This window comes from Mobula birostris, chromosome 1 (genome assembly GCF_030028105.1).
Source record: "Mobula birostris isolate sMobBir1 chromosome 1, sMobBir1.hap1, whole genome shotgun sequence".
Lineage (NCBI taxonomy): Eukaryota > Metazoa > Chordata > Chondrichthyes > Myliobatiformes > Myliobatidae > Mobula > Mobula birostris.
Genome location: NC_092370.1, coordinates 207,988,026 through 208,013,664, shown reverse-complemented (window position 1 = coordinate 208,013,664; position 25,639 = coordinate 207,988,026). Strand labels below are relative to the sequence as shown.

Genomic DNA, 25,639 nt, shown 5'->3' with positions numbered 1-25,639 from the left:
CAGGCCCTTTTCCTTTTTTCTTATTTTGAAACCATATAAGATGGAAATAAAAAAGTTTTCTTGCTTAAAGTTTTAAAAAAAAGGTGTCATCTTTAACTTCATGCCTTTTGGAAATCAGTTCATCTTTTACTTGCTTAGCTATTCACAGTAACAGAAATTTTGACCGGGGTGCCCAAACTTTTGCATGCCACTGTATATCTGCTGCCCTGACCTTCTTAGAGATGGGGGTCCTGGGTTCACTAGATGTGTAGAGAAATTATACTGATGTCAAAGGAATACAGGATAATTCTAGGCCTGTGACTTTCTCCATAGCATAAAACCATCAGGTGTGTTTTGAGATTTCTGTTTGCTTCTTAAACCTTAAATCATTATTTTTTATTTTGTTTCTAGTTTTATAACTTTTGTATGTTTCTCTCCAATCAATTTCTAAAGCTGCAAAGCATACTGTACATTGCAGGTTGCACCATATCATTGTAGACTTCTTAAATTTTTGGGGTGTTGTGGGCAAGAAACTTACCTTCCTAAATAATGATGACATCTTCTGCCAAGCTAGTAATGTGCCTGTGTAATCTGAGGACTTTTGAGGTGCATCATTAAACTAAACTGCTGTAAAATGCAATGTCAAATAATGTATGGTGGCCTCCATGGGGGGTATCACACTTTATTTTGTTGGAAGCTAAGCATTCATTATCAGATCGTGTTGCCACATTCACAAGAATATGAAGCCAAAACTGTTTCTCAATCACTTTATACCTGGTCTATGGATTCAACTACCAGCATGAAGCAGGTAAGTGTTAAAAGGGGAAAAAAAGCTGGGAAAATGCTGTATCAGTATGAGATGCAACATAACTACCATTTCCTGCCTCTTCCACTGTCAAAACTAAACTTGTTTGCACTTAAATTCTGGTGCTAAATTGGCACTGACTTAGTAAGGCCAATTAAAGGGTTGTTAATGACTCACCACACTGCTGTTATTTTGCTTGAGGAAATAGATACTTCCATGGGGATTGAATTCAGTAAATGACCTGCTTTTGGAAGGGTGACTTTTAGCTGAGAAACACTTCAAGCGCATCACCAATATGGGAGAGATGTTGCCTCAGATTCCGATTCATTTATTTATTGCACACACCTGGAAGCATTCAGTGAAATTCGTGTTTGCATTGGCAACCAACCCAACCTAAGGATGTGCTGGGGCCAGCCCCCGCAAGTGTCATCACACATTCTGGTGCTAACAAAGCACACCCATAATGTTGAGCGGAACAAAACAAGCAAGAACTAAAATAACACAATAGTGGCAACAAAACAGGACAACAACTGCAAAACAAGCTCGTTTTCCCCCCTCACACACATACACACACACACACAGACATGTCTCCAACGCCACAACAGTGCACCTCTGGACTTCCAACCTCCAGGTCTCAGCCCAGTCTCACAGACTAGCAAATGTCGGGCCTTCAGCTTTCAGACTCACTGACCCTGGGGCTTCATATTTCCGGCTTCGACCTTTGATATTACCCCATGAATTGCTGATCACAGGACTTTGAACTCCAGGCCTCAAACTCTGGAACTGCACAGGTCTCTGAGCCCAGGATACATTGACCTGGGACAGGAGGGAGGGTAGTGTGTGTTGGTTATCCCTGGCCCAGACTTGTAGACTCACAAACGTTGGGCCTCCAAATCCCAGCATGCCAACATGGAGCCTTGACTTCTGGACCTATTGACTCTGAAAATGAGGATTCCCCTACTTATTTCCAAACACTGAATTCATTAATCCCTCCGCTAGCAACCACAACAATTTTGGTCTAGGCCATGAATATTGAAAGCAGATAAACACCACGGATTGTGCACTCATGGTTCCTGCTGGGATTTACCATCTTTACTTGGCTCAGCTCCCAACAAATGTAAAGTGCAGCCTTTATGCATTTATTATTTATTTGGTATTAAGATGGTAAAGCATAAGATTTATGATTGACCATTCTTGCAAATATTCCTCTTTTACTTGTTTTTTATATGTACCTTTAAAAATCAGTTACAGCTTAATGTTAACAAGCAAGGCTGAATGTCATAAAATGTAATATTGGTGCTTTGCAGAGATGTGTCCTTCTTGGGCATCTAGTTGGTGGGAGTGGCTTTAACTGTAAAAGCTGAAATTTTACAGCTTAATTTGGCAACATGAATAATTTGCGATTTATAGTCACGACTGAAATGACAACTATTCCTCTGAGTTAACCACGCTTAATTTATAGACAATAGACATAATTGGCAGGTGAAGTAGTTTATTTCAATTTTTTGCAATTATCACTGAAAGAGGAGCTGTGTGCAATTAATCTATGTGTAATTGTTCTGGTGATTATTATATGAGATCAAGACATATTGCAGATGTTGGTGAGACAATATTTACCACAACAGTTTATCAATCCAGGATGTACATGTAGTACAGTAATTTGTAATAAGAAAACGGTCATCTCTTCCTATTCCAGTTTTAGATATAAACAGAGTGGTAGTGGAGTGAAACATGAGAAAGCTCCATCATTAACACGATCATCCTTTTGATCTGAGATCAGGCAGACAAAAGCAAGGTTGTGTCAAATTATATCAACAGGACCCTAATATTACTACCTCCACCTGTCCAGAGTATCTAGGCAGTTGAAGCAACAAGTTCTGTCCAGTAGCAGTTAAAGAGATCCTTTACTTGTAATGAAAACAGAAATTGATAGGAGTATTCAGATGGCCAGGGATTATCTGTACAAAAATAAACAGAATTAATATGTATTTCTCGGTTTCCTCTCACACAGGTGGTGTCTGATCTGCTGAGTGTTTTCAGCATTTACTGTCCTTAGGTCAGATTTCAGAAAACTGAGTTGTTGATTCTTCTTGGGAAATGCCGACAGCACAAAAGAAATCTGTGATGGTAAAATACTGCCAGTACTGGACACTTGAAATAAAGAACAAAATACTGAAAATACTCAGCAGGTTGAGCAACTTGTATGGAAAGGAAAACTAGTAATGTTTCAGGCCAGTGACCTTTCACCTCATTTGATTGAGAAGTTATTGTGTTATTTGTGTAACGAGCATTAAAAGCTTCAATTCCTTCCATCTACTGCAGAGGAGATCAAGCCAGCTGAAAATAACTACTCAATTTTGCTCCCATTCCTTCTACCCTTTCCTTATAACCATGTAACAATTACAGCACGGAAACAGGCCATCTCGGCCCTTCTAGTCCATGCTGAACACTTACTCTCACCTAGTCCCACCGACCTGCACTCAGCCCATAACCCTCCATTCCTTTCCTGTCCATATATCTATCCAATTTAACGTTAAATAACAATATCGAACCTGCCTGTACCACTTCTGCTGGAAGCTCATCCCATACAGCTACCACGCTCTGAGTAAAGAAGTTCCCCCCCATGTTACCCCTAAACTTTTGCCCACTAACTCTCAACTCATGTCCTCTTTTTGAACCTCCCCAACTCTCAATGGAAAAAGCCTATCCACGTCAACTCTATCTATCTCCCTCATAATTTTAAATACTTTTAAGATAGAACTGCAATTTTATCATCATTGCCAGCTGCATTCAGTTTTCACTTTCCATAGGAATCGCTCTCAATGTGACTCCCTTATCTGATCATCCCACCCCACCAATGGCCCTCCAAGCATTTATCCCTGCAACACACACAAAATGCTGGAGGAACTCAGCAGGCCAGGCAGCATCTCTGGCCAAAACGTCGACTGTACTTTTATTCCATAAACGCTGCCTGGCCTGCTGAGTTCCTCCAGCATTTTGTGTGTGTTGCTTGGATTTCCAGCATCTGCAGATTTTCTCTTGTTTGTGACTTATCCTTGCAATCGCAGCTATTGTTACACTTTCTCCCTCACCACTATTCGGGGCCCTAAACCATCCTTCCAGGTAAGGTAGTCTTTCACATGTGAATGCATTAGTGTCACTGATTACATCTGCTGCTCCTGGCATGGCATCCTCCACATTTGTGAGACATGAGACAGATCGGAGGAATCACTTCGTTGAGAACCTTCACTCTGTCCTCTTAATACCCAGGATCACCCGGTAGCCAGCCATTTAATTCCTCTTCCCATTCCCACATTGATATGCTGATCCACAACCTCCTCTTACTGTCAGTTGAGGCTAAGCACAGATTAGAGAAGCAGCACTTTATCTTCTGCCTTGGTAGTCTCCAACCTGACAGCATGAACATCAATTTCTCTAACTCCCAATAACTCCTCCCCTCTGTCCTTATACTAACAACCCTGTCAACCCATGTCTTTCCCCTCACACGTCCTCTCGATCTGCCCATCACCCACAATTCTTCCTTCAATTCCCTTCCTCACCACCATCCCTTTATTCCATGGTCCACTGTTCTCTACTCTATGATTCCATCTTCTTCAGCCCTTTGTCACTTCCATAATCACCTCACAGCTTCTTACATCGTTACCATTCTCCCGTTCCCTCACCTGCATATCCCCCCACCTCACCTGGATCCACCTCCTCCCCTCAACTTTTTACACTGGCCTCTTTCCTTTTTCTTTCCAGTCCTGTTGATAGATCTCGAGTTGAAATGTCAGCAATAGATACTGTCTGTCCTGCTGAGTTCCTCCACAATTCTTTTTGTGTTACTCCAGATCCCAGCTTCTCCAGTGTCTCTTGTATCTCCATCCCAATCAGCAAGCTATTAGAATTCAAAGAGCTTGCATAGAAACCTGGAACCTGTTTTTGAATACTAGATTGCTCATGCTTTACCAGAGAAGGTGGTGCAGGAGATCAATTCTGGCTGAAATTGCATCAATCCTGAAAATGTCCTTGGGTGCATTAACATGCTTTATGTTTTAACTGCGTTAAGTGCAAGCCGAATGAGATCATAGTGTGCATAATGCCCGTGCTGACATAAACTGGAGCGGAGGTCTCCAGAACTTGAATATCCTGAATCTCAGTAGAAGTAGAAGTGGTTACTGTATTTATTTTTCCTATTTGAAAGGATACTCCGCTGACATCAGGACACCTGATTGGGCACCTTCACAACTGATTGTGCAAGCACTTGCCGAAATCTGCAGACTCTCCTATAGCAAAAAGGGAGTGCTCTACAAGTCAAAGTCAAAGATGAGTCTATTGTCATATGCACAGGCACAATGAAAAACTTGCAGCAGCGTCACAGGTATATAGGGTCAGATAAGCAACGTTCACAAAGAAAACATGAATTAAACAAATCATAAATAATTTTTACAAGGAACAATGTTTTCACAATTAGAACAAAAAGACAATCGTTAATACTCAGCCAGATTTGTCGTCTGGACCAGCCACCGTTCGTGGATTCCGTCTCTTGAAGGGATTCCCGAATGGCATCAGATTATAGAGTCATCAGAAAACGTGGGGGCTCATGTGGGTGGGTATTCTTGATGTGGCAGGGTCCCGTTCCTCGAACTATCCATAACCTGAATCGTCAGTAGGTCAGAAATGCGGCCACATGCCAAAGTTCCCACTTGGCAGAAGATGCCTGCCCTGCAGCAGCCGACAAATCCATTTGATTAGATTCTAGATGGTCATTCACAAGTATGGACTGTACATAAGTCCAACGATCATAAACTGAAGAGTTCCTGCTTTTGGCACTTGGCTGGACCCCGTGCAACAGTCCCTTAAATTCCTTATGGGTGTGCGACATGATGTGTTAACATTTATGCATTGTAATAGAATTTATTAATTTAATGGTACAATGAATGTAAAGAATGATGTTACTGACTGTATCCCTTGAATATGTTATAAATAGTGCATGTCATTGAAATGTTAAGAAATGTTTGCTGAAATACTCCTTCAATAGGTTCCTTGATGATTCCACCACTGGCAATACTTCATTACCAGTGTATGGCTATTCTCACACATATTCCATATACAACATTAGAAACAGAATGAGAATCAGATTTGTTATCACTGACTTAATTATGTGAAATATGTTGTTTTGCATCAGCAGTACAGTGGAAAGACACAAAATTACTATAAGTTTCAAAAAAAGGGAATAATAAGGCAGTGATATGGGTTCATAGACCATTCTGAAATCTTACAGTGGAGGAGAAGAAACTGTTCCTGAATCAGAGAGTGGGTCTTCAGGCTCTTGTACCTACTCCCCAGTTGTAGTAATGAGAAGATGGCTTGTCCCAACCCTTAGTGATAAACACCACCTTCTTGAATCACCACTTCTTGAAGATGTCCTCAGTGGTGGAGAGTGTTGTGACTGTGATGGAGGCTGGTTGAGTCTACAACCTCTGCAGCCCCTTGCAAGTCTGTGCATTAGAACCTCCACACAAGGCTGTGATGCAACTAGTCAGAATGTTCTCCACTGTGCACGTGTGGAAATTTTTGAGGATATTTGGTGACATGTGGAACTCCCTCAATCTCCTAATAAGGTATAGCGTCTTCATGATTGCATCAATGCATAGGGCCCTGGTAGGTCCTCCAAGATTTTGACACCCATGAATTTTAAGCAGCTCACTCTTTCTACTGCCAACCCCTTAATGAGGTGTCTGTTTCCCTTCGTGAGATCCACAACCATGGATTTTTCTGCTCTAACTCAAATTCAAGTTTAATTGTCATTCAGCCAAATGAAACAGTGTTTCTCTGGGGCCAAGGTGTAGGACACAGTACATTCAATCTCACACAGCACAAAGCATATACAGCATGTATAATTACAATAGCAGAAACCATACAATTACAAAATTAATAATAATAATAATATTGCTCAAGTTCCTGAGCGTCATGCCCTGTAGATTGATGGTGAATGGATGTTGTCTTGGAGGCATGTTTCTGCAAGAGCATCTCCTCACCATTCCTTATCGTGTGCTAGTGCAGCCGTAGTTAAATGTAATCCATATTGACTTCCACAGAGTGAATGCTGGAGAACAGTACCGACAGGAGAGACCAGCACGGATGTCCCCTGTGCCAGACCGCCTCCGGTGGATGGCAGCTGCAGGCAACTCCGCAGGATGAGGGCCTGGTGTGCGCTACAACTGAGGCTATACAGAGATCCCTCAATGTCAGCAACACGAAAGAGCTGGTCATTGACTTTAGGAAAGCGAACAGTGTATTTGCACCTGTTTATATAAACGGTGTTGAGGTTGAGAAGGGTGAGAAGTTTAAATCCCTAGGACTGAACATCACCAGTAGCCTATCCTGATGCCACAGGGCAGACATAGATGCTACAGCCAAGAAAGTTCATCACTGCCTCCAGTCCTTCAGGAGGCTAAGGACTTTTGGCATGTCCCTATTGACCCTTACCATCTTTTATCGATGCACTGTAGAAGGTATCCTATTTGGATGTATAAATGGCAACTGCTCTACATGTGACTGCAAGGCACTGCAGACAGTTGTGGACATAGCTCAACGTATCATGGAAACTAGCCTCCCCTCCACCGCCATTGCCTACACTTCTCACTACTTCAGTAAATAAGACAGCATAATCAAAGAACCCACAGCCAGACATTCCCTCTTCTCTCCTCTTCCGTCAAGCGGAAGATAAAAAACCCTGAAAGTACATACCAACAGGCCAAAGGACAACTTTAACCCTGCTGTTATACGACTATTAAGTGGTTCCCTAGTTCAATAAGATGGACTCTTGGCATGCCAATCTACATCATTATGAGCCTGCTCTTTATTGTTCACCTGCAATGCACACTCTTTGCAGCTGTTATACGTTGCTCTGCACTATTATTGTTTTACCGCTCTGGAATTGTGTTGAGTAACTGATTACTCTCTGGGTTGCAACATTGTGTATTGTGGATCTTGCCGTAAATTACCCATTCCCATGGAAGAACTCCACAATCTTGACACAGTAAACTTTTCCCAAGCACCTTTGCCCTTAGTTTGAATTACAGGGAATGTTTTTTTTCCCAGTAGCTTAGAAAAAGATTCAAAGACAGTTATGGCTAAGGCTGGCTATTCAGGGCAGGAGACAAAATGTATGCCGTGACAGAAGTGTATATTCTCACAAGGTCTTCAGGAAACTGATCTCAGTGATGAGTAATATATTCACAGGCTCAGATTTACCAAGCTGAGATATATTACACATGGAAAAATCTTTCACCACACTCTCAGATCTGTGCCTTTCTCTATGGAAGTCCAGGTCACCTTGACTTTCTGCTGTGGCTCCTGATAGGCCCAGGCCCTATTTAATCATTTCACTTGCTATGGTATCCAGAAGGAATAGTAGCATCCTGGACATTGGGATTTGCCAGCATTGTTGAACACCCAAGAGTACAGGTAGTTGCTCCTAACTATGTCCTACACTCCTTCTCATTGCTGAGATCCCATGCAAACTGGGGGAAGGCTTTGGCAAACACCTTTGCTCTGTCCATTGCAACAGCCGGTATCTCCCAGTGGCTAGCCTTTTTAATTCCACTTCCCATTCTCACACTGTCAAGTCTGACCATGGCTTCCTCTACTACCACACTGAGGCCAGGCAGAGATTGAAGGAGCCACACCTAATATCCCACCTTGGTAGACTTTGATCCACCAGCACCAACTTTGTTTTCTCTTACTTCTAGTAACCAGTCATGTCTGTCCCCCACTTCTTTGTTTTTCCTTATCTCTCATGCCTTTACCCTCCTCTTTCCTGTGTCCTGTTCCCCACCTCTTTTCTTTCATTCCATCGTCTCCTGTCCTCTCCTATCATATTTTTCTTCTACCCTTTGCCTCTTCCACCTATCATCTCCCAGCTTCTCACATGATTCACTTTTCCCACTTCCCCACCCTCCTGCATTCCCATCTCACCTGGATTCTACTGTCACCTGCCAGTGCATGCTCCTCCCTCTCATGCTATTGTTTTATTCTGCCTTCTGCCCTCTTCCTTTCCATTCCTGATGAAGGGTCTTGGCCTAGAAGGCGGACCTCATTCCCCTCCATAGATGCTGCCTGACAGCAAGCTGAGTCCCTCCAGCATTTTGTGTTTGTTGCTCGGATTTCCAGCATCTGCAATCTCTTTTGTAACTACTAATAATTCAATCTTTTCCTTGACAGTAAAGCTTCTAGTCCTTCAAAGTTCAGATGGTTGTACATCATCAGAGGAATTTTCCTCTTTGTAAATGTGAGGAATCCTCGGGGAATTTTCAGAGATGGGTGCAGTGTGACAAGAACTACTTTCTCCTTTTGTGGTTACTCACCTCAATGCAACCTCCAACTGCAGCCCTGAGCAGGATTACCAAAAGAGCCAAGCAACTAACAGTGTGGTAATGGCCATCAAAATGGGCATCCTAAAGGTGAACTTCTAAAGCTTGCCACAGTCTAGAGTCCCCAACAGTATATGGCAAGCTGCTGTGCAATCTTCATACTGGTGGCCTGCATTCTGCATAATCTTGCAAACCCAGAGTTAGAGGACAATTAGATTAGACTTACTTACTAACCACAGGTAAATCAAGACATATAGTGGAATGTGTTGTTTGCATTAATGACCAACGCAATCCGAGGATGTGCTGGGGGAGCAACAGCAGCAAACGGGCTGAAAATCCCAAGGGCCATCAGGTAGATCCTGAAGAACAGCAGGAGCAAGAGGAAGAAGGTAACTACTGGGAGGTTATTTCAGCTCAGTTCATGCAGCCTCAACTCCCACCTGAGTGGAGAAGGCAGGCATTCACTACATAGGTAACAAGGACTCCATGATAGAGAAACATTTTTATCATATTCTCAAAAGGTCTCCATATGACAGACCTTAAAGCAAACACAGTTAGTCAGGATAGACCATATGATGCATACAATCCTGCACATCCTGATGTGCAGATCCAGCTGCTCTGCATATGATGCATTCATAGAAACATAGAAAACTTACAGCACAATACAGGTCCTTCAGCCCACAAAGCTGTGCCTTTGAAATTACCAAGGGTTACCCATAGCCCTCTATTTTTCTAAGCTCCATGTACCTATCCAGGAATCTCTTAAAAGACCCTATCATATCCGCCTCCACCACCGTCACCAGCAGCCCATTCCACGCACTCACCATTCTCTGCATAAAAAACTTACCCCTGACATCTCCTCTGTACCTACTTCCAAGCACCTTAAAACTGTGCTCCCTTGTGCGAACCATTTCAGCCCTGGGAAAAAGCCACAAGATCAATGCCTCTCATCATCTTTTACACCTCTATCAAGTCACTTATTCATAAGTGAATAAATCCTTGCTCCTAATACTTTAATGGCTTCTCATTACATTGCTATTTTTTTCCTGATGAATTGCATCTCACTTAAAGAACTCATAAAAATTCAATGATGTTCTCCACTATATGCCTGAGATCAGTGACATGCAGTTCACCTTGGGTCTCTCTGAGATTAAGAAATTTTCCATCAGTATTGCTCCATTTTATTTCTTACTGGTGAGGGAGACTGCAGAAGCCTCTTTATACAAAGCACTTTTATGATGGGCCTGGCTGATATGATTTCCTTTATCAATTGGGTGTTTCCTCTTGGACGGCAAGTTGGTTGAATGGGCCCTCAATTTTCCTCTGAGTGAATGTTACATTAACATTTGAAAATGGGAATGAGAGGGAAAAGGATCAGCCACGATGAAATGTCGGAGAAGACTCGATGGGCCAATCGGCCTAGCTCTTCTCCTGGATCCTAAGGTCTTATGGTCCTTTGATCTCCTTGTCTCCTGCTTCCCCCAATCCATTGAAGGATCGATGCCCTTGAAATGTTAGCCAGGAAGTGCGCCGAGTTGGTTGAACTCCTGTTGCGGATTCTGCAGATGCTGATACAGTTTTATCTTCACGCTGCAAACTACTCTGAAGCAGCTTCGAATTGGATTTTGGTATTCCCGCGATTTTGTTGAGGATAGACGCTAGCCTAAACCATCCATGTTTTACTGCACCAAAAATGGGTGTAATCAAATTTCTAACCATGAAATGTTAATGAGATCCTACTATATAAATCCATCGTTCCTCGCATTTACACCACCGGCCAGCTGAAAAGACAGTCCACCCACTCACTGGCCGCCGGATGAAAGGTGACAAATGTCCGCCCAGCTCATTGTGACATGTTATTCTGAAGGTGCAGGAGTGGGGCGCAGTAATAATTACATATAGGATGCGGTGCTCTTTAGATTATGTGGTCAGACGGGTCAGCGTTGCAATGGCATGAACTGACAATGCGAGCAAAGTCACGTCCTATGTGCGTCCATTGAGAACTGTCCAGAGAGCTCAGCCATCTTTTTACACATCCAAATATCGGTTCACTTACGTTTGCCGCCCATCTGAGAACAACACAGTGCTGCTTTCCAGAGTCAAAGCATAGTTTACATTAGAATATCTTGCAGTTAGGTTGCCCTCATTCCCCTGGCGTTGCGTCTGTTAAGTGTGAAGCGGATATTTTCACTGCCTTCTCTGGATTGGTTTTATTTCTGGCGTTAGCAATAACATCAACATATGCTGGTAATATTCCCAGCGGAAAACACAGCTGCTCGTCCTTGAAGCAATGTTATCGTTACTCACCCTTTGGTGACAACTACAATATCCAGATCTCATCTTAGCAGTAGAAACATGCTTTCTCTCTCCCTCTCAGTCTAACCCCACCCCTAATATTAAGTACAATTCTTCAAGTTTCCCTTTCCCAATCTAATGCAACCCTCGTCTCCAAACCATTGTGTAGGCCACTTGGCAGAGTTAAATTACCACAACTGCTCGCCTTTACAAACAGTGACAGCAAGAAAAGCTGAAAACGAGTAAAACTGAAAATGCTCAGCTGTGTTTATTACTGAGAGACGACGCTTTCAGCCTGGAAATAAGCATTTACTCCACCATCAAGAAACAATTCATGTTTATGTTCTCTATCAACTATCTGCATTGATAGTCTGATGCATAGATACTTTAAACAAGCAAAGATTAAGGCAAACGATTCCTGTATCGTGACATCCATTTGTTTTAAAATAACCTTGATCAGATCGGTTAATATTTGTGTGAGGATTCATGTTCGAACCTTGCTGATAGTCAGATGATGACATGTTGAATGCTAGCCTCAAATAGCTCCCCTCGCCACATCGGTCTAATTCTTACACTGGTGAATATTTTAAACTTTAAAAAGGGCAAATCTGGAGAGAGATGCATTAAGACGTCACAGCTACCGCACTCGATTTAGACTTTTAACCTCTTCGGAGAACGAAAAAGATTCTTCGTCGTTTCTGAGAAACGATTTCATTGTTTTGTTGTACTGATCAGCCGCAACCACCCCCACCCCCACCCGAATGCGATAAGAGTCCAGTACATGGACACTGCAAGTTCCGAAAGCGTCATAGCCAACAGGACGCGGCCGAAACACTGGTGTGGTTAAATGTCAGGCTGTTTGTTAGAAGGTAGGTGGTTATACATTCGCGCCACCGGAAACTTAAGGCTGCGATCTATCTCCCCTATAAACAGCTGATGATCAATTTTAGATCAAATCAAGGTACTCACGGCACCTTTGGGAAAAGGGATGTAAATGAACCGCTTTTTTAAATCCAAAATAATGTCAGAGCTGAGCAATTGATTTAGATACGAGGATTACCATAATTTGTGTGCATATATTTGATATTCCTGCCTAATGATAAATAATATATTTTAATCAGGATTCCTTTGATCTAATCCCTCATTCTCCTCCCGTCGCCACCTCCTTCCCAACATTTACAGCCCCCTTCAAAGATCCTGCCGATAGCACCGGCGGGCTGAGATCTCCACCCCCTCCTGTCATAAGTGGCCGGCAGTGGCTCGTACAGTGACTGGAGCTCAGTGCCTCTCCCTCAGAATGCCTGTTCACTGATGATGTGGATATGGTGAGAAAGCCTCTCTCTCTCTCTCCCTCTGTGGCTGTATGGACAATTGCTGTGGTTTTTCCTGGGGCGGCTCACACTCACCGCGTCCTGTGAGCTGAGGTCGCCGTAGCTAACGTACAGCTGCCACCCTTCAAAGTCGGCAACCAGAGACTTATTCAGCGCAAATTAACCTCCCAAAGCTTGCCACATCCCAGACACGAGAACAAGCTCAAGGCGCGTGCGGCATCCAGGTGAATTTCTCCTCCGAAGGTAGGAATGGTGGCTGTGTTTTGCACTGTTCAGTCCCAATGCTTTGCTATAACGGCATAAACAAAGAGGTGTCGAGCGCAGCCCTGGAGCGAACGAGCCTAACAAACATAAACATTTTCTCTTTCCCCTCTCATCTATCGGTTTAAAACAAACCGATTGATTGATTGAATCAACGACAGCCTTCCTGTTGTCAGGGTGGCTAATGCCGAGGCTTGGCGGTATTTGAAATATAATGCACAGAAACAATTAGGAAGCATGAAGTTTTGGAATGTCATTTTATTGCCAACAAATTCCTTTGCAGCCAAAAATTTCGCTGTATGTTTTCTTGTTGGAACCTATGGGATTGGAATGTATAGAGTACCAGGTTGCTTATTATCAGTGGCGGTCCCGCTCGTCAATGACAAAAAATGATTGCGCTCCACGTTCTCGTCACCCTATTGAATAAGATCATTGTTCCCCTTCTGGTATGAAAATTCCAACCAACGGACTGATGTTCCAGTAAATCTACCCAAACCTGTTTGTTCGGTGACAGTGTATCTGTGTTCCTGCCCAACAGAAGGAAGGGGATCGCTTTCTGGATGTCTTTTCCGCATGGTTATTTGGTTTCCTGATGTTTAGACACCCCATTCCACTAAACTCCACTGTAGGCAAACGATGTTAGTAAAATGGTACGTTTGCCTGTAGAATTTGCCAAACTCGTTCAGTACTTTGTGTTTCAGAATGACAGAAGTGATGAGTAGCTGCGAGCCTGTAATGGAGGATTTTACTTTAAACCCGACTTCAGAGGAAGGGAGGCTACCTTTCCAGGTAATGTATGTTTGTGTGAAGATAAAATCTATGAGGAGTAAATGCTTAGAATACTATTTTGCTTCATGGTCGTATTCTGCCGGGTTGGCAGTACAGCAGAAGTTCATTATTAAGAAAAAAAATTATAGAGCACCTTTCCTAACTCTGTAGTCCCAAAGTGCTTTACAGTTCCTAATGGAGAAAAAACCCTGCTGTACTAAAGATAATACGCTGATGGAAGTTTATCACTTGTGTTGTTTGCTGAGTTTATTTTTGTCAGTTTATATCAGTCACCTGGTGTGAAGAATTATTTTAGCAACGTACCTTCACCAGCCCATTAAAACCAAGTAAATCATAGAGATGCGAAGCAAAGGAATGGCACCCTCACTTACTTAAACGGGAACGATATCTGCAGGGATTATTCATACCATTCTACCTGGAAAGGGAAATGCAGACAAACCTGTGCCAACAATGGTTAGTCTCCACATTCCCAAGCTTAGATCACAATCACATATTTTACAAAATGGTTCCAGTCACCAGATGAACTGGAAATATGAAAGGAATTGAGGGAGGAGGAAGATTATGTGCTGACCTGTGTCTGAATCTGCAGAGGCCAAGGGTGGATAATATACTTCAGATCCAGCCACAGGCGATGTATTTATGACTTTACAGATTCTCGGACTTCTTTGCTCACGTGGAAGGGGACGGAAAACCATTTGGAGAGGTTTGCACAGCATCTGTCAGGGACGTGGCTGGTCGTCTTCAAGATGTTACCACTTTCAAGGTTCTGGAGAAAAATGGTACATGAGGGGGTAGCAATTAAAGAGTGAAAGGCTAGTGTTGTTATGGAGGGGGTGACGGACGTTATTTATTAAAAGAAAACCAATAGGTTGAGGAGGAAATCCATTAACAGCATGTGTGAAAATCTGCTCAGCCAGAGAAGTCAAATGACGAGGAGTTTAATGTGTCTGAGGATACAGGGGCAAAAATTGGAGATCATGAATGGAATGAGTTTGGAGAAGCCATGGGAAGAGACTGGGCAAAAATTGATGTAGTGAAAGCAAAAGAATAGGTTGGACAGGTCACTGATTTAAATATAATGCATAAAGGGATTTAGGGGGTTGGGAACAGTAGGCAAAGATCTTTTCACCAGAGCATTGTAGGGATTGGGAACTCACTGACGTAAAAAAGTGGCGGAGGAAGCTATCTTCAACATTTAAAAGGTACTTGAAACGTTGTGATCTGCAAGGCTGCAGACTGGGAGCTGAGAATAGGGAGGGTAGATTTTTTTACTGGCATGGACACAATGGCTTCATTCTACATCATACGTTTTCCACAATTCAAGTGCAAGGAGAGACAAAAGCAGAAAAGGTACCTGAGTGGATGGTCTCTAATTTGAAGATGAGAACATCTGTAGTTCCTGCCATCTGTTAATGCAGACAAAGGAAGGTGTAAAGAGGAAGTTTGTAGTGGAGAGAATTAGCGTTTCTCATTAAGAAGATCCTCAAGGAATAGTCCATTTTGGCAGAATATGTGGAGTAATATTGGAAGGCTATGCTGGAGTTCACTTGCTAAGATCAAATTCAGGGTACTTGGTTTTAAAAGGTAGGCTACAGGCATGTAAAATACATCATGACTGGGTTGTAAGAAAGATGGTGAAGGTGAGAGTTCTTTTCTCCTCTAGGGATGATGCAGAAGTAGCTGGGACTAAAGGAGGGGAAGGAATATGATTAGTGAAGAGTACAAATAAGTGTTTGGAGAAAACCTTGTCTGTATTGAGAGCGGGGGTAGGATGTATTGAGGCGGGGTAGGATGGCGTGACTGATGCATAGGAAATTTATATGCAGGTTCAGAGTGGAGAAGAGAGGACTTATCTTCTAGTAGTGAAGATGACAGCAGATGACAAAAACATTTTAATTAGCTTGGATTGTAGAGGCTAAAGTAAGAAAGAAGAGTGGAAGTTTTGGGAAGAAAGTTACTGAGAAGCTCACATAAAGTGCACTTACATAGGTTCAATGTGCAATGTATATTCCTTCAATAAATCTCATCCAATTTACTTTAGATAAATGAGTGTAACAGGGATAGAAAAGCCATTGTGTTACCTTCTTCATGTTTATGAGGAAGATGAGGACATTGACTCATTCAATTTCCACAGCCTGCTAGTCAAATTATACAGTTGAGGCTGTAAATACAGCCAATACTGATATATGCCAATCAAGAGATCTACCCTTCCATAGCACAAGTGAACTCTTTAAGGGAAGTCACACAGATGCTAACTATTCAACTTTCTTCTGTTGTATAACTATAGTCAACAGTTAAGTTTTTAAAAAATATTCATGACAATTAAATAAGTTCATCTTCTGTTCAATGTAAAATGGAACTGGACTAAATAAACAGAACCTAAGTACAGTAAATGTACCATAGTAATAGATTAATATGGCTGTATAATGCACCAATAGAAAATATTTCCCAGTTTTGTTCAAATCCTATATGAGTGGGAAAGGAATTTAGAATTTCTGGTGCTTTCATTGCTGTGGAGTGATCAAGCTGTTAGCAAGATTACCACCATGTAGTTCAGCCGTAAATGAAGGATGGTCTAACAAGATCTTGGATGTGGGGAGAATAGAAGGAAGCTACACTTCATGCTGGAATTTGACTTGCTGAAATTACAAAGTGTGCTAGTCAAGCTAAGAAACACACAGAATATAGCCAAGAACATACCAGCTGGCCTCTCAAACCTGCAGTGCCATTCTACATGATCGTGACTGATCTGTCCCAGGCCTTGTCTTTATTTCTATGTGAATTCCACATAGCACTCAAAGAATTGTTTAAAACATTTTAAAATTGCTACGATTAAGCTTCCTCATCCCCCTAGCTAGAGAATTCCAGAGAGACATTACCTACTGTGAGAAGAAATTCCTTTACACATCTGTTTTAATAGACTACCCCTTTACCTTGCAAATGATACCCTTGTGTTTGTGATTCTTCCACTACTGGAGGCACCTCAACATCTATCTTGTTATATTTACCTAAGATTATATATGTTTCAATAAGATTGCTCCTCATTCTTCTAAACTCCAAAGAACATAGGCCTAAATGTTTTAGCCATTTTAATGAGATGACCCTTTTATTCCTGGAATTATCCCCTAAGTCTCACTTGAACTGGCTTCAATGCAGTGCTTCCTTTCTTCAATAAGGGGGCCAAAACTGCACAATAAAAATGCAGCTCACCAACATCTTATGCAAGTTTAATAAAGCTTCTCTAATTTTAAACTCCAAAGACCAATATCTCATTTACCTTCTTAATTACTTGCCTCATTTACGTACATGTTAACTTTTTGTGCTTCATGCACACAAAAACCTAGACCTCTGAGCACCAGCCACTTGCAATCTCTCTCCATTTAGATATAGACTGCCTTTTGTTTCCTTCTACCGAAGTGCATGACCTTAGACTTTCCTATATTAAATATCATCTGCTGGGTTTTGGCTGTTCATTTAACCTACTGTATATCCTGTTGCCGTCCAAATATTCTCATCACAACCTGCCCTTCTAACTAATTTTGTGTCATCAGCAAATTTAGATTAATTATATTCTGTCCCCTGCTCCAAATCATTAATATAGATAGTAAGTAACTAAGGACTGTTCCTTAGGGGGCTCCAGTAGGACACATCTGGCCTGTCTAACTCTTTGACTCTTTGTCTTCTATGTGATAACCTGTCTCAGTCCATGTTAGCACGCTTCCCTCAATTCCATAAGTTTTTGTTTTGTGCGCTAGCCTTTCATAAGACATGGTTTTGAACACTTACTTGAAATTTACATTACATCTACAGGCACTCCACTATCACCTCTGCTTGTTATATACTCAATGAACTTTAGCAAATTTGTCAAACATGATTATGCTTTTATGTTGTTGACAGTTTGATTGTAAGTTATAAGGAAAGCTCCAAATGCAGCTAACACGGATTCACCCTTAAACTCCACAATGGAATTTGTTAAATCAAGGCACACAATTGTTTAATAATTCACCTCTTTTCTACTATACAGCAATGATCATTTTTTTTCATTTATTCATGACAGTATATCAAGCTCATCTTCCATTCAATGTAAAATAGAATAGAATTAAGTGAAGATTTTATACAGAAACTAACTACTGTAAACATGCTATAGTAATAGTTATATGCTGGAATGCTGTACCATTCACATTTTGTTCCATTCCTATACTGAGCAGGGAAGGATATTTGATGCTGCAGAGTGATCAAGCCCCTAATGCAGATTATTCAGCTATAAAACATGATAATCTAACAATATCATTGTGTGGCGAGATAAAGAGGCAAAAATCACACTTCGTACATAATAAATATAACTGTTCTAACAATTTTTATCTGCTGTTGATATATGCAAAATAAAAATGACTCTTATTTTTCACTGCTTTTGCACATAGACCACAAAATATGTATTGTATTAAATTGTTCGTAGGTAAGGAGGAAGATGTTACATGTACTCTAGGATTGTTTTGTTTCATTTATATCTGCCATATTCTCTCCTCCTTTGTTCCTCCATGGTACTTTAAAAGCATGTCTGTTTTTTTTATATATTATGTACCATAAAATGAATTAAGAAATAGTAGTCTTTCATTTTTAGGATTGAAATAGAAAGTTTGTTGAATAAAGTCAGAATGCAGCTCACTCATGCAGATCACAGAAGGACTGTATTGAGTTACCAATCTGTGTCAACCTGGTTAATTTCAGATGAATAGTTAGTAGAGTACATCTTAGTAAACATTGATTGTGATAAAACACGATTGATATTATCAGTGCTCGGGGATACAGTGCTAGTCAGTCAAGCATATCAATAAACATTGTTTAGTTGGTACACTTTTAATACCATCTTTTGGACGAACATTATAAAGCATAATAGTCTTAATAGTGCTGTTAATCTATGTCTGCTGGCAGTCAAAGCATTGATATTAATGCTTCCAACATGTAAAATCATCTTTTAAGGTTTTAATAAACCCTGCTGATGTTTAGTCTCACTCGCATCAGCCAGAACTGTTGATTTGTATCAATGAAGAACATATCATTATTGGCAATTTATAGTATTTGGTTATTGGCTTTTTTTTCTCTAAAAATGTATCAAATCTGATTTACCATAAATCTAACTGAAGGTTTAATTTATTTAAGAGCTTCAACCAACAGTAAAGAGTGCCACAATAAATTAAAATCCAACCTCAACGTTAATTAAAATCACCTAGTTAACTGTACAGCATCATGTCAGGCAACCTTTGGTATTTTTCCCCTTCAGTTACCCTTGATTTGGTGTACCATTATCTATATTTGAGGAATTTAACAGTGACCATTCTCTGCCAGTAAAACTTTGGCACATTTTTTTCCCTAATTATATTTGCTTTGTGAAGGATCATGATTTCAAACCTAAGTTCTACTACCAGTTAGTACAATCAACACAGATCTTCCCAAACAATAACATCTCCTGGTGTAATCAATATTCTTCAATATTCTGCAAACTGTCATGGTTCAATACAACATGTAGCTTTTTTTGACAGTACAAGTAAATCTGTAGTAAGAATTGAAGATTACCAATGGGAAATAATTTATTTTTGCAATAGATATTTCCTGATCCCCATGAAAAATCAGAAAGGTTTCCTAAGATGACAAAAAGGCTGCCATCAATAGTCGTTGAACCAACTGAGAGCGGTGAGGTTGAGAGTGGGGAGCTGCGATGGCCACCTGATGAAATGAACCTGTTGGAAGATGAAGGGCGTCACCTAAGTGAATTAACAACTAAACCAAAAATACTGGAAGATGAGGAAGAAGGTAAAGCATGCTTTTCTTTTGGTGGACAGCTGATATCAAAGTGTATCATGCAAAAATGAATTCAATTGCAAATGAAGTAAAGCTGATGTTGCAAGATGCCATCTATTCCTCTATATACTCTAACTGTGGCTTTTAAGCAAAACTCTGAAACACGGTAAATTTTACATGCGTTTAATGATGAGACTGACATCCTTAATTACTGAATTCAAATGAAGGTAAGCAGTACATCTGCAAACTTAAAGGCAGATTTAATCATCTGTGTTGTCACATTTACATCACAGCATGTCTTGATAACATACTTGCTTTATTACAACAAAATCCTAATAAATATGATATTAATTTATTCCGCAGTTTTAAACATTTTCAAATATAATCAATTTGCCAAATTTTACATCACGTTCTGATGGATGTCTCAAATAACATTCAATCAGAAACTGAAAACTGTCAATGAGAAATGTTTAACTTCTTTGATTCTAACACAGAAGTGTGTTGCTCTTTCTGAATGGAAGGAGTAGCTAACTAACCATATACTGTATTGGACTGGGTTTTCCATATGTTAAATTGAGGAACAACTTCTGCCTGGAAGTTGTGCTCAAGAACTGTGCAGTGATAATGAAGGAAACATAACTTTAAATCCTATGTGTTAATCTTAGCTCAACTGACTGACAGCTTATAATTAAAGTTACAATCAATTTGTTTTGGCCTTGGTATAGCTGAGAGAACTGTGGAAGTTGATAATGATGCAATTTTAATTCACGCACCTGATTTACCACATTTCCTCCTTTGAGTTCTCTCTCTTCTTCACCCAATTTTCTTAATTGGTAATTTTTCAAATGTGTCCCAAGAGAAGAACTCAATCTGCTCTCATCTGACACCCATGAACAATTTCCTGAAACTCTCACAATGTTGGATCAGAATTAGAAATCTTACCCAACTATTCTCTAGTTAACTATAATCACGTGCACAATTTTCCGACTATACTCTTGAGGTGAAGTATTCATGCAATATGAACTGGACTCAATTATGGCTATCACTACATAATGGGGTATGGCATGTTGGAAGAATGCATGTAACAATAACTGCTGTGAATTAGACTTGACCTAGCATATTAAAGTTTTTAATTTCTATAGGCAGAATGAGCTGAAAATATCACCAAAGTGAAACCAGGTACCTGGGACACAAGTAACATGGAAAAGACCGTAGCTTGCACTTATCATAATTACTGCTGTTCAATACACTTCACTAGAGGAGTAAACAATCACGTACTGTTCTCATGAAGCTGACTGGAAAGAAGTACACCTTGGACATTTCCCCATTTAGTTGTTCATCTGCCATTGCTACACCATTCGTGTCTAAATAACAACATCCCTTCTAGCCATGCCACAACTTCAATGTCATATTTTGTCCCAAGAGATTTCTAATCTAAGACAGTTATCTTCTGAACGGTTCCCCCAGAGTGAGGGTAATACGGAGCATAATTTATGCTGATGTCTACTTCTCATCACATTAACTAGCTCAAATGAATCTCTGCAGGGGTCTGAAAGCAAGTTGCTTCTTATATGAATTTAACATGAGAATATAGCAACAGAAACAAAATGGTGGCAGCTAGTGTTTGGGGATTTTCACAGGAATAAGGGTTCGCTGGAATGATCATATGTGTACGACTGTTCTTTTAGTATTTCTGTTTTGTAGTTAGACTCTTCATTACAGCAGTAAGCTCCAGAGGGGGAAACAAATGGAATAGTGAAGAAGGGGGATAGCAGCTGAACCTGCCAATGATCAGCAGAGGATAGATGTTATATGAGCCCCATGTTTGGCTCTATTTTGTCACAATTCTCAATGTAAATAATGTTTGCTTAATGCATAAAAAGCATGATATAAAGTATATTCAGTAAAATGCCATGCAGCAAAACATTTTGACTGATTTTCATTTCACTGGTGAGAAAAGCTGCAATACTTTCAATAAATGCCTGTCTGATGACAATGACGGTGTTCCATTGTCTAGTGACCAAACCAGTAATGTTAATTCTGTTCATTCTAGATATATCATCACAACCCAGTCAGATACCAGAAATCGAAATGAACTATTCTGGTCAAAGAACATCAGAAAGCTCAAATGACAGCAGCTAAAAGCAAACTTGACCTGACTGGAACCCCACTGTGAATGTTTGGTCACAGACTGGAATTTGATAGAGAACCTCAAAAGGAATTCTGAGTCAACAGACTTGTTTGTCAAAAGGCTTCATCTGAATGTTTTGCAGTTACTTGAATTTCTGACAATTATTTATATATGTGGTGGTTGATGTTATGTAGAGATAGTATTTATTGTTTCTATATTGTCTGTGTCTTAAACCTCAAGGATGAGGTATATATTTAAGTTTTATGTCCACATTTGATCAACAATGTATTTAGTTGTATACGTAGCTACAGAGGTAGTAGCTGCTTTCACTCTTCTTAAAATTCAATCACCACACCTGATCCAAATATTACTTAAATTGGACTAAAATAGTCATTGTAATGAAGTATTCACAAGTATTCCAGGCATATTAGTGTAAATGTCAATTAAGAATAAGAAAAGGTAATCTAAACTAATTCTGCTGTAAAAACACCCACTAGTATTTTTTCACTGGTGCAGGAAACTTGGAGGAGTTTGCAGCTTTGGAATGCCAGAGGCTATCTGTAGGCCAGGATATTGGTTTCTGAAAAGCAACAATTGTTTAACACTGTGATTTATAAAGCTGAGACAACCTGGATAGAAATCAATTAGTAATTTAAGGGAAAAAAATGTAAGTTTGAGGTCTTGTTATTTTAAACCTGGCAGGTTGGCACAGCACAGAGCCTGTTCCCAGGCAACAAAAGAAATGAATAGGACTGAGATCAATAGAGTGAGCAGCGGAAAAGTACTACAAGGCCAAACTCTGCCTAAACCTTCACATATTATTTGTGATATTTTATATGGGAAGTGTCTTTTCTGTTTATATGAGAGTTCATTTTGAAGTCAAAAGCCTTCGATCTTTTTCACTGCTGCCACCATTAAAATCTTACGTTTAAATGTCAGTTTATTTGCAGAGCACTGATGAAAAATGGACAGACTTTCATTCTTCTAATTCTTTGCTATATTCATCACAAAGAATTAACAGGGTGGGATAACAGATGTCATCAGAAAGATATACAATATATGTATGATATTATAAAAGGCAGAGAAATGTATGTGTCATGAAAAAGTCAAAGCAAATTCAGTACCAGGGATGAATTATTCAAAATTATTGGGCATGTTATGGACTGGTAGAGGATATAGGTATCCATTTTAAGCATTGCTGGAAATTCAGAGAAGCAGCACCAATTGAGTCACATTGAAGGAACCTAGAAGTGAGTTACACCTCCAATCTCATCATTTCAGTTTAAAAATTTGAACCTTACTGTCAGTGAAACAGCTATTCAACTCTGCTCTTGTACTCGGTTAATTCTGTGACAGATAATGTTTTAATTTGAAGTTCTTTCTCTTACATTCAGAAAACCAGCATTACCTATCCATAGCAGACTTCTGTTTCGACTACAAACAAATCAGGATTCCGAAATGGTTTTCCAGACCTCTTGGGAAAAAATATGTTATTTGGTTTCTTGATTGAAAAGGGAAAAAATAACTGTAAAAGCTCCCTTTACCAAATTACACTATTCTTTCCATCACTTTGCCTTGATTTGATGGCATTGGCACAGCAGAATAGAAATTGATTTAACTGACATGATGAAAGCATTATAAAAGCAACAAGATAATTGGTGTGTCAATCGAATCCACAATATTTAAACTTTGACCAATATATTTATTAACATTCATTAATTGACCTTTTATGTGCATCATTTATTAAGGTTTAAATTTGGAAGGCATGAAATATGATATTCAGTAGTTGATGAATACAGATGGAAATGATTCAAATCTGTGCAGTGCACCAGAGGAAGGCTCGTATAATTCTGGATAACTTGCACCTCCAGCAATCTCATTAAATTGTCCGAATCTGCGAGTTTCGAATGAGCTGAGTTAAAGAAGGTCTGCTGCTGTTTATATTTGCATTGGAAGATTCCTTGATGTATCAGCTTTCTCATACCTTGTGCAAAATGGAAATGGGAACCACACAATCTAAGAGTGACTCTGGCACAAATCTTTAGCAGAAGCTTGTTCAATCCCGGGCTTGGTCCCTTGCTCCTGTGGTTGTAAATCACTTGGTAAGTCATCATGAGCTTCTTTCCTCCCCCTCTCCCTCCAAACCTCAAATATGCTACCATCCCTCTTAGAAAAATGGTGGATTTAATTTCTGCACCCTCTCACTTCAAAATAATAATTTGTTTTCTAAAGGTCTGGAAAATCACCGTGAAATCCTTCATTTGTTTTTATTTGGCTTTATCAGACTGCTGTTAAGTACCACAGTAAATTTTTGCCCACTCCCTGTTGAGTACTCCAATGTGCCAAAATGGTGGAGGTGTCTGTTCAAAATATGTACGTGACTGACTTAATAACTTTGGCCAGAAGCTGGGCAAGATGCTGAACCCTTGTCCCTCTTTTGGCAAGGCAGTGATCAAACAACATATTGCTGATTTGTACAATGGCTACATTTGTTCTAATTATTTGATTCTATTTCTCTGTCATGGTGATTAATTTTAAAAATCAAATATAATTCAGCATTTTCTTAAACATATCCTGAGTTTACATTTTCATAACGCTGCTTTCAATCCTTTCAATTTGTGGAATTTTAATTCATTACAGCTTATAACAAAACATAATCAGTTTTAGATTGGTACCCTCGAAAAGCATAATTAAAATATCACGATGATAGTTTTCTCCCTTCTGCAAAATGCCAGCAGTCACCAAAGACTTGCAGCTATTCCTTGTGCTAAACATTGCAGGTATATAGTCAGAAGGAAGAATAATTTCCACAGTTCAACTCTTGTTTGTGAACTGCACATAGTTCACTGTACACTGTCTTTGTTGGGGCAAGGTTACCATCATGTTTTCAAATATAGAATTAAAAGTAAGTTGAAGATATTGAATATATGAGCCGTATACCTTTGGTGGTTAAATATCTGTAAAAATTCTGCTGACATACCAAAACATTTACATTAGTTTTTCCAAAGGCTGATATTTATTTGCATACTGAAAATAAACAATACTGGTGTTGTGCAGTGATCAGAGAAGAGCAATGAAATTCGATGTAGGTAATAGGATAGTCTCCATATGTTTGAAATAATGTAAGTGTCTAAAAATAAGACACTGTTTGAATCATTGTCTGTTTCCAAAGAGCTCATCCATTTACCATGTTTGTGCTAGAGCAATAGAACTTCATATGGCAACAGAACATATAACTCAGTTCTCAATTCTGTGACCATTTCCTATTTAGTACCAGCCTTTACAATAGGCATGCACATTTGTGATACTGTAACCTGCAAAAGACAGGTCTGACTTTGTTTCTAGTAGTTTGTTCAGCAAGAAGTGTATGTGCCACTTCCTTGTTTCTACGGTTCAACAAAGTTTCTGATGCTCCGCTGAGCTGTAATTAAAGTACACTGTTTGTGCATATGGTTTCAAAATAAAATGAATTGAAAAACACAGCCTTAAATATCGTTTCCATTCAAATGAAATAAATACATGTAGCATAAAAATGAGAACTCTAGTTTAAGGAATAATATTTTTTTAACATCTGATAATTGCTCTTCTTTCACTGGTGAAATAATATGGTTGAAAGTTTCAAGGTACGGTACAGAAAGTCTCCAGGTGATCATTGTACAGCTTGAGGATTATATTAAAATGTAGAATAATAGCTGAATAGTTTCCTCATGAAACTACTCGTGCAAAAATAGGTATTTTCTTCCAGTGACTGTTTGCTATTTCCATTCCATTCTTTAGTTGTGATTTCGTTTGTGATTCTGATGCCTTTTCTTTTTTTTCAGTGTATTCTTCCTGTAAGTCTGTGATTTCCTTTGATAACGTATCCTATTGT

The 25,639-nt window shown here is 39.8% G+C and overlaps 1 protein-coding gene across 4 annotated transcripts in view; it reads left to right on the top strand.

Moving 5' to 3' along the window:
* Positions 1 to 25,247, top strand: part of LOC140203952 (protein LBH) — an 83,121-nt gene extending 57,874 nt beyond the window's left edge. Inside the window, exons 1-4 of one of the 4 annotated variants that reach the window (XM_072270151.1) lie at positions 12,227 to 12,326; positions 13,751 to 13,838; positions 19,442 to 19,649; positions 21,691 to 25,247. In XM_072270151.1, the coding sequence (XP_072126252.1) occupies positions 13,752 to 13,838; positions 19,442 to 19,649; positions 21,691 to 21,779 (384 nt within the window). In that variant the 5' untranslated portion in view covers positions 12,227 to 12,326; position 13,751 and the 3' untranslated portion in view covers positions 21,780 to 25,247. The other 3 variants (XM_072270153.1, XM_072270148.1, XM_072270160.1) reach the window with 3 other exon arrangements.
* Positions 25,248 to 25,639: the final 392 nt, after the last annotated feature.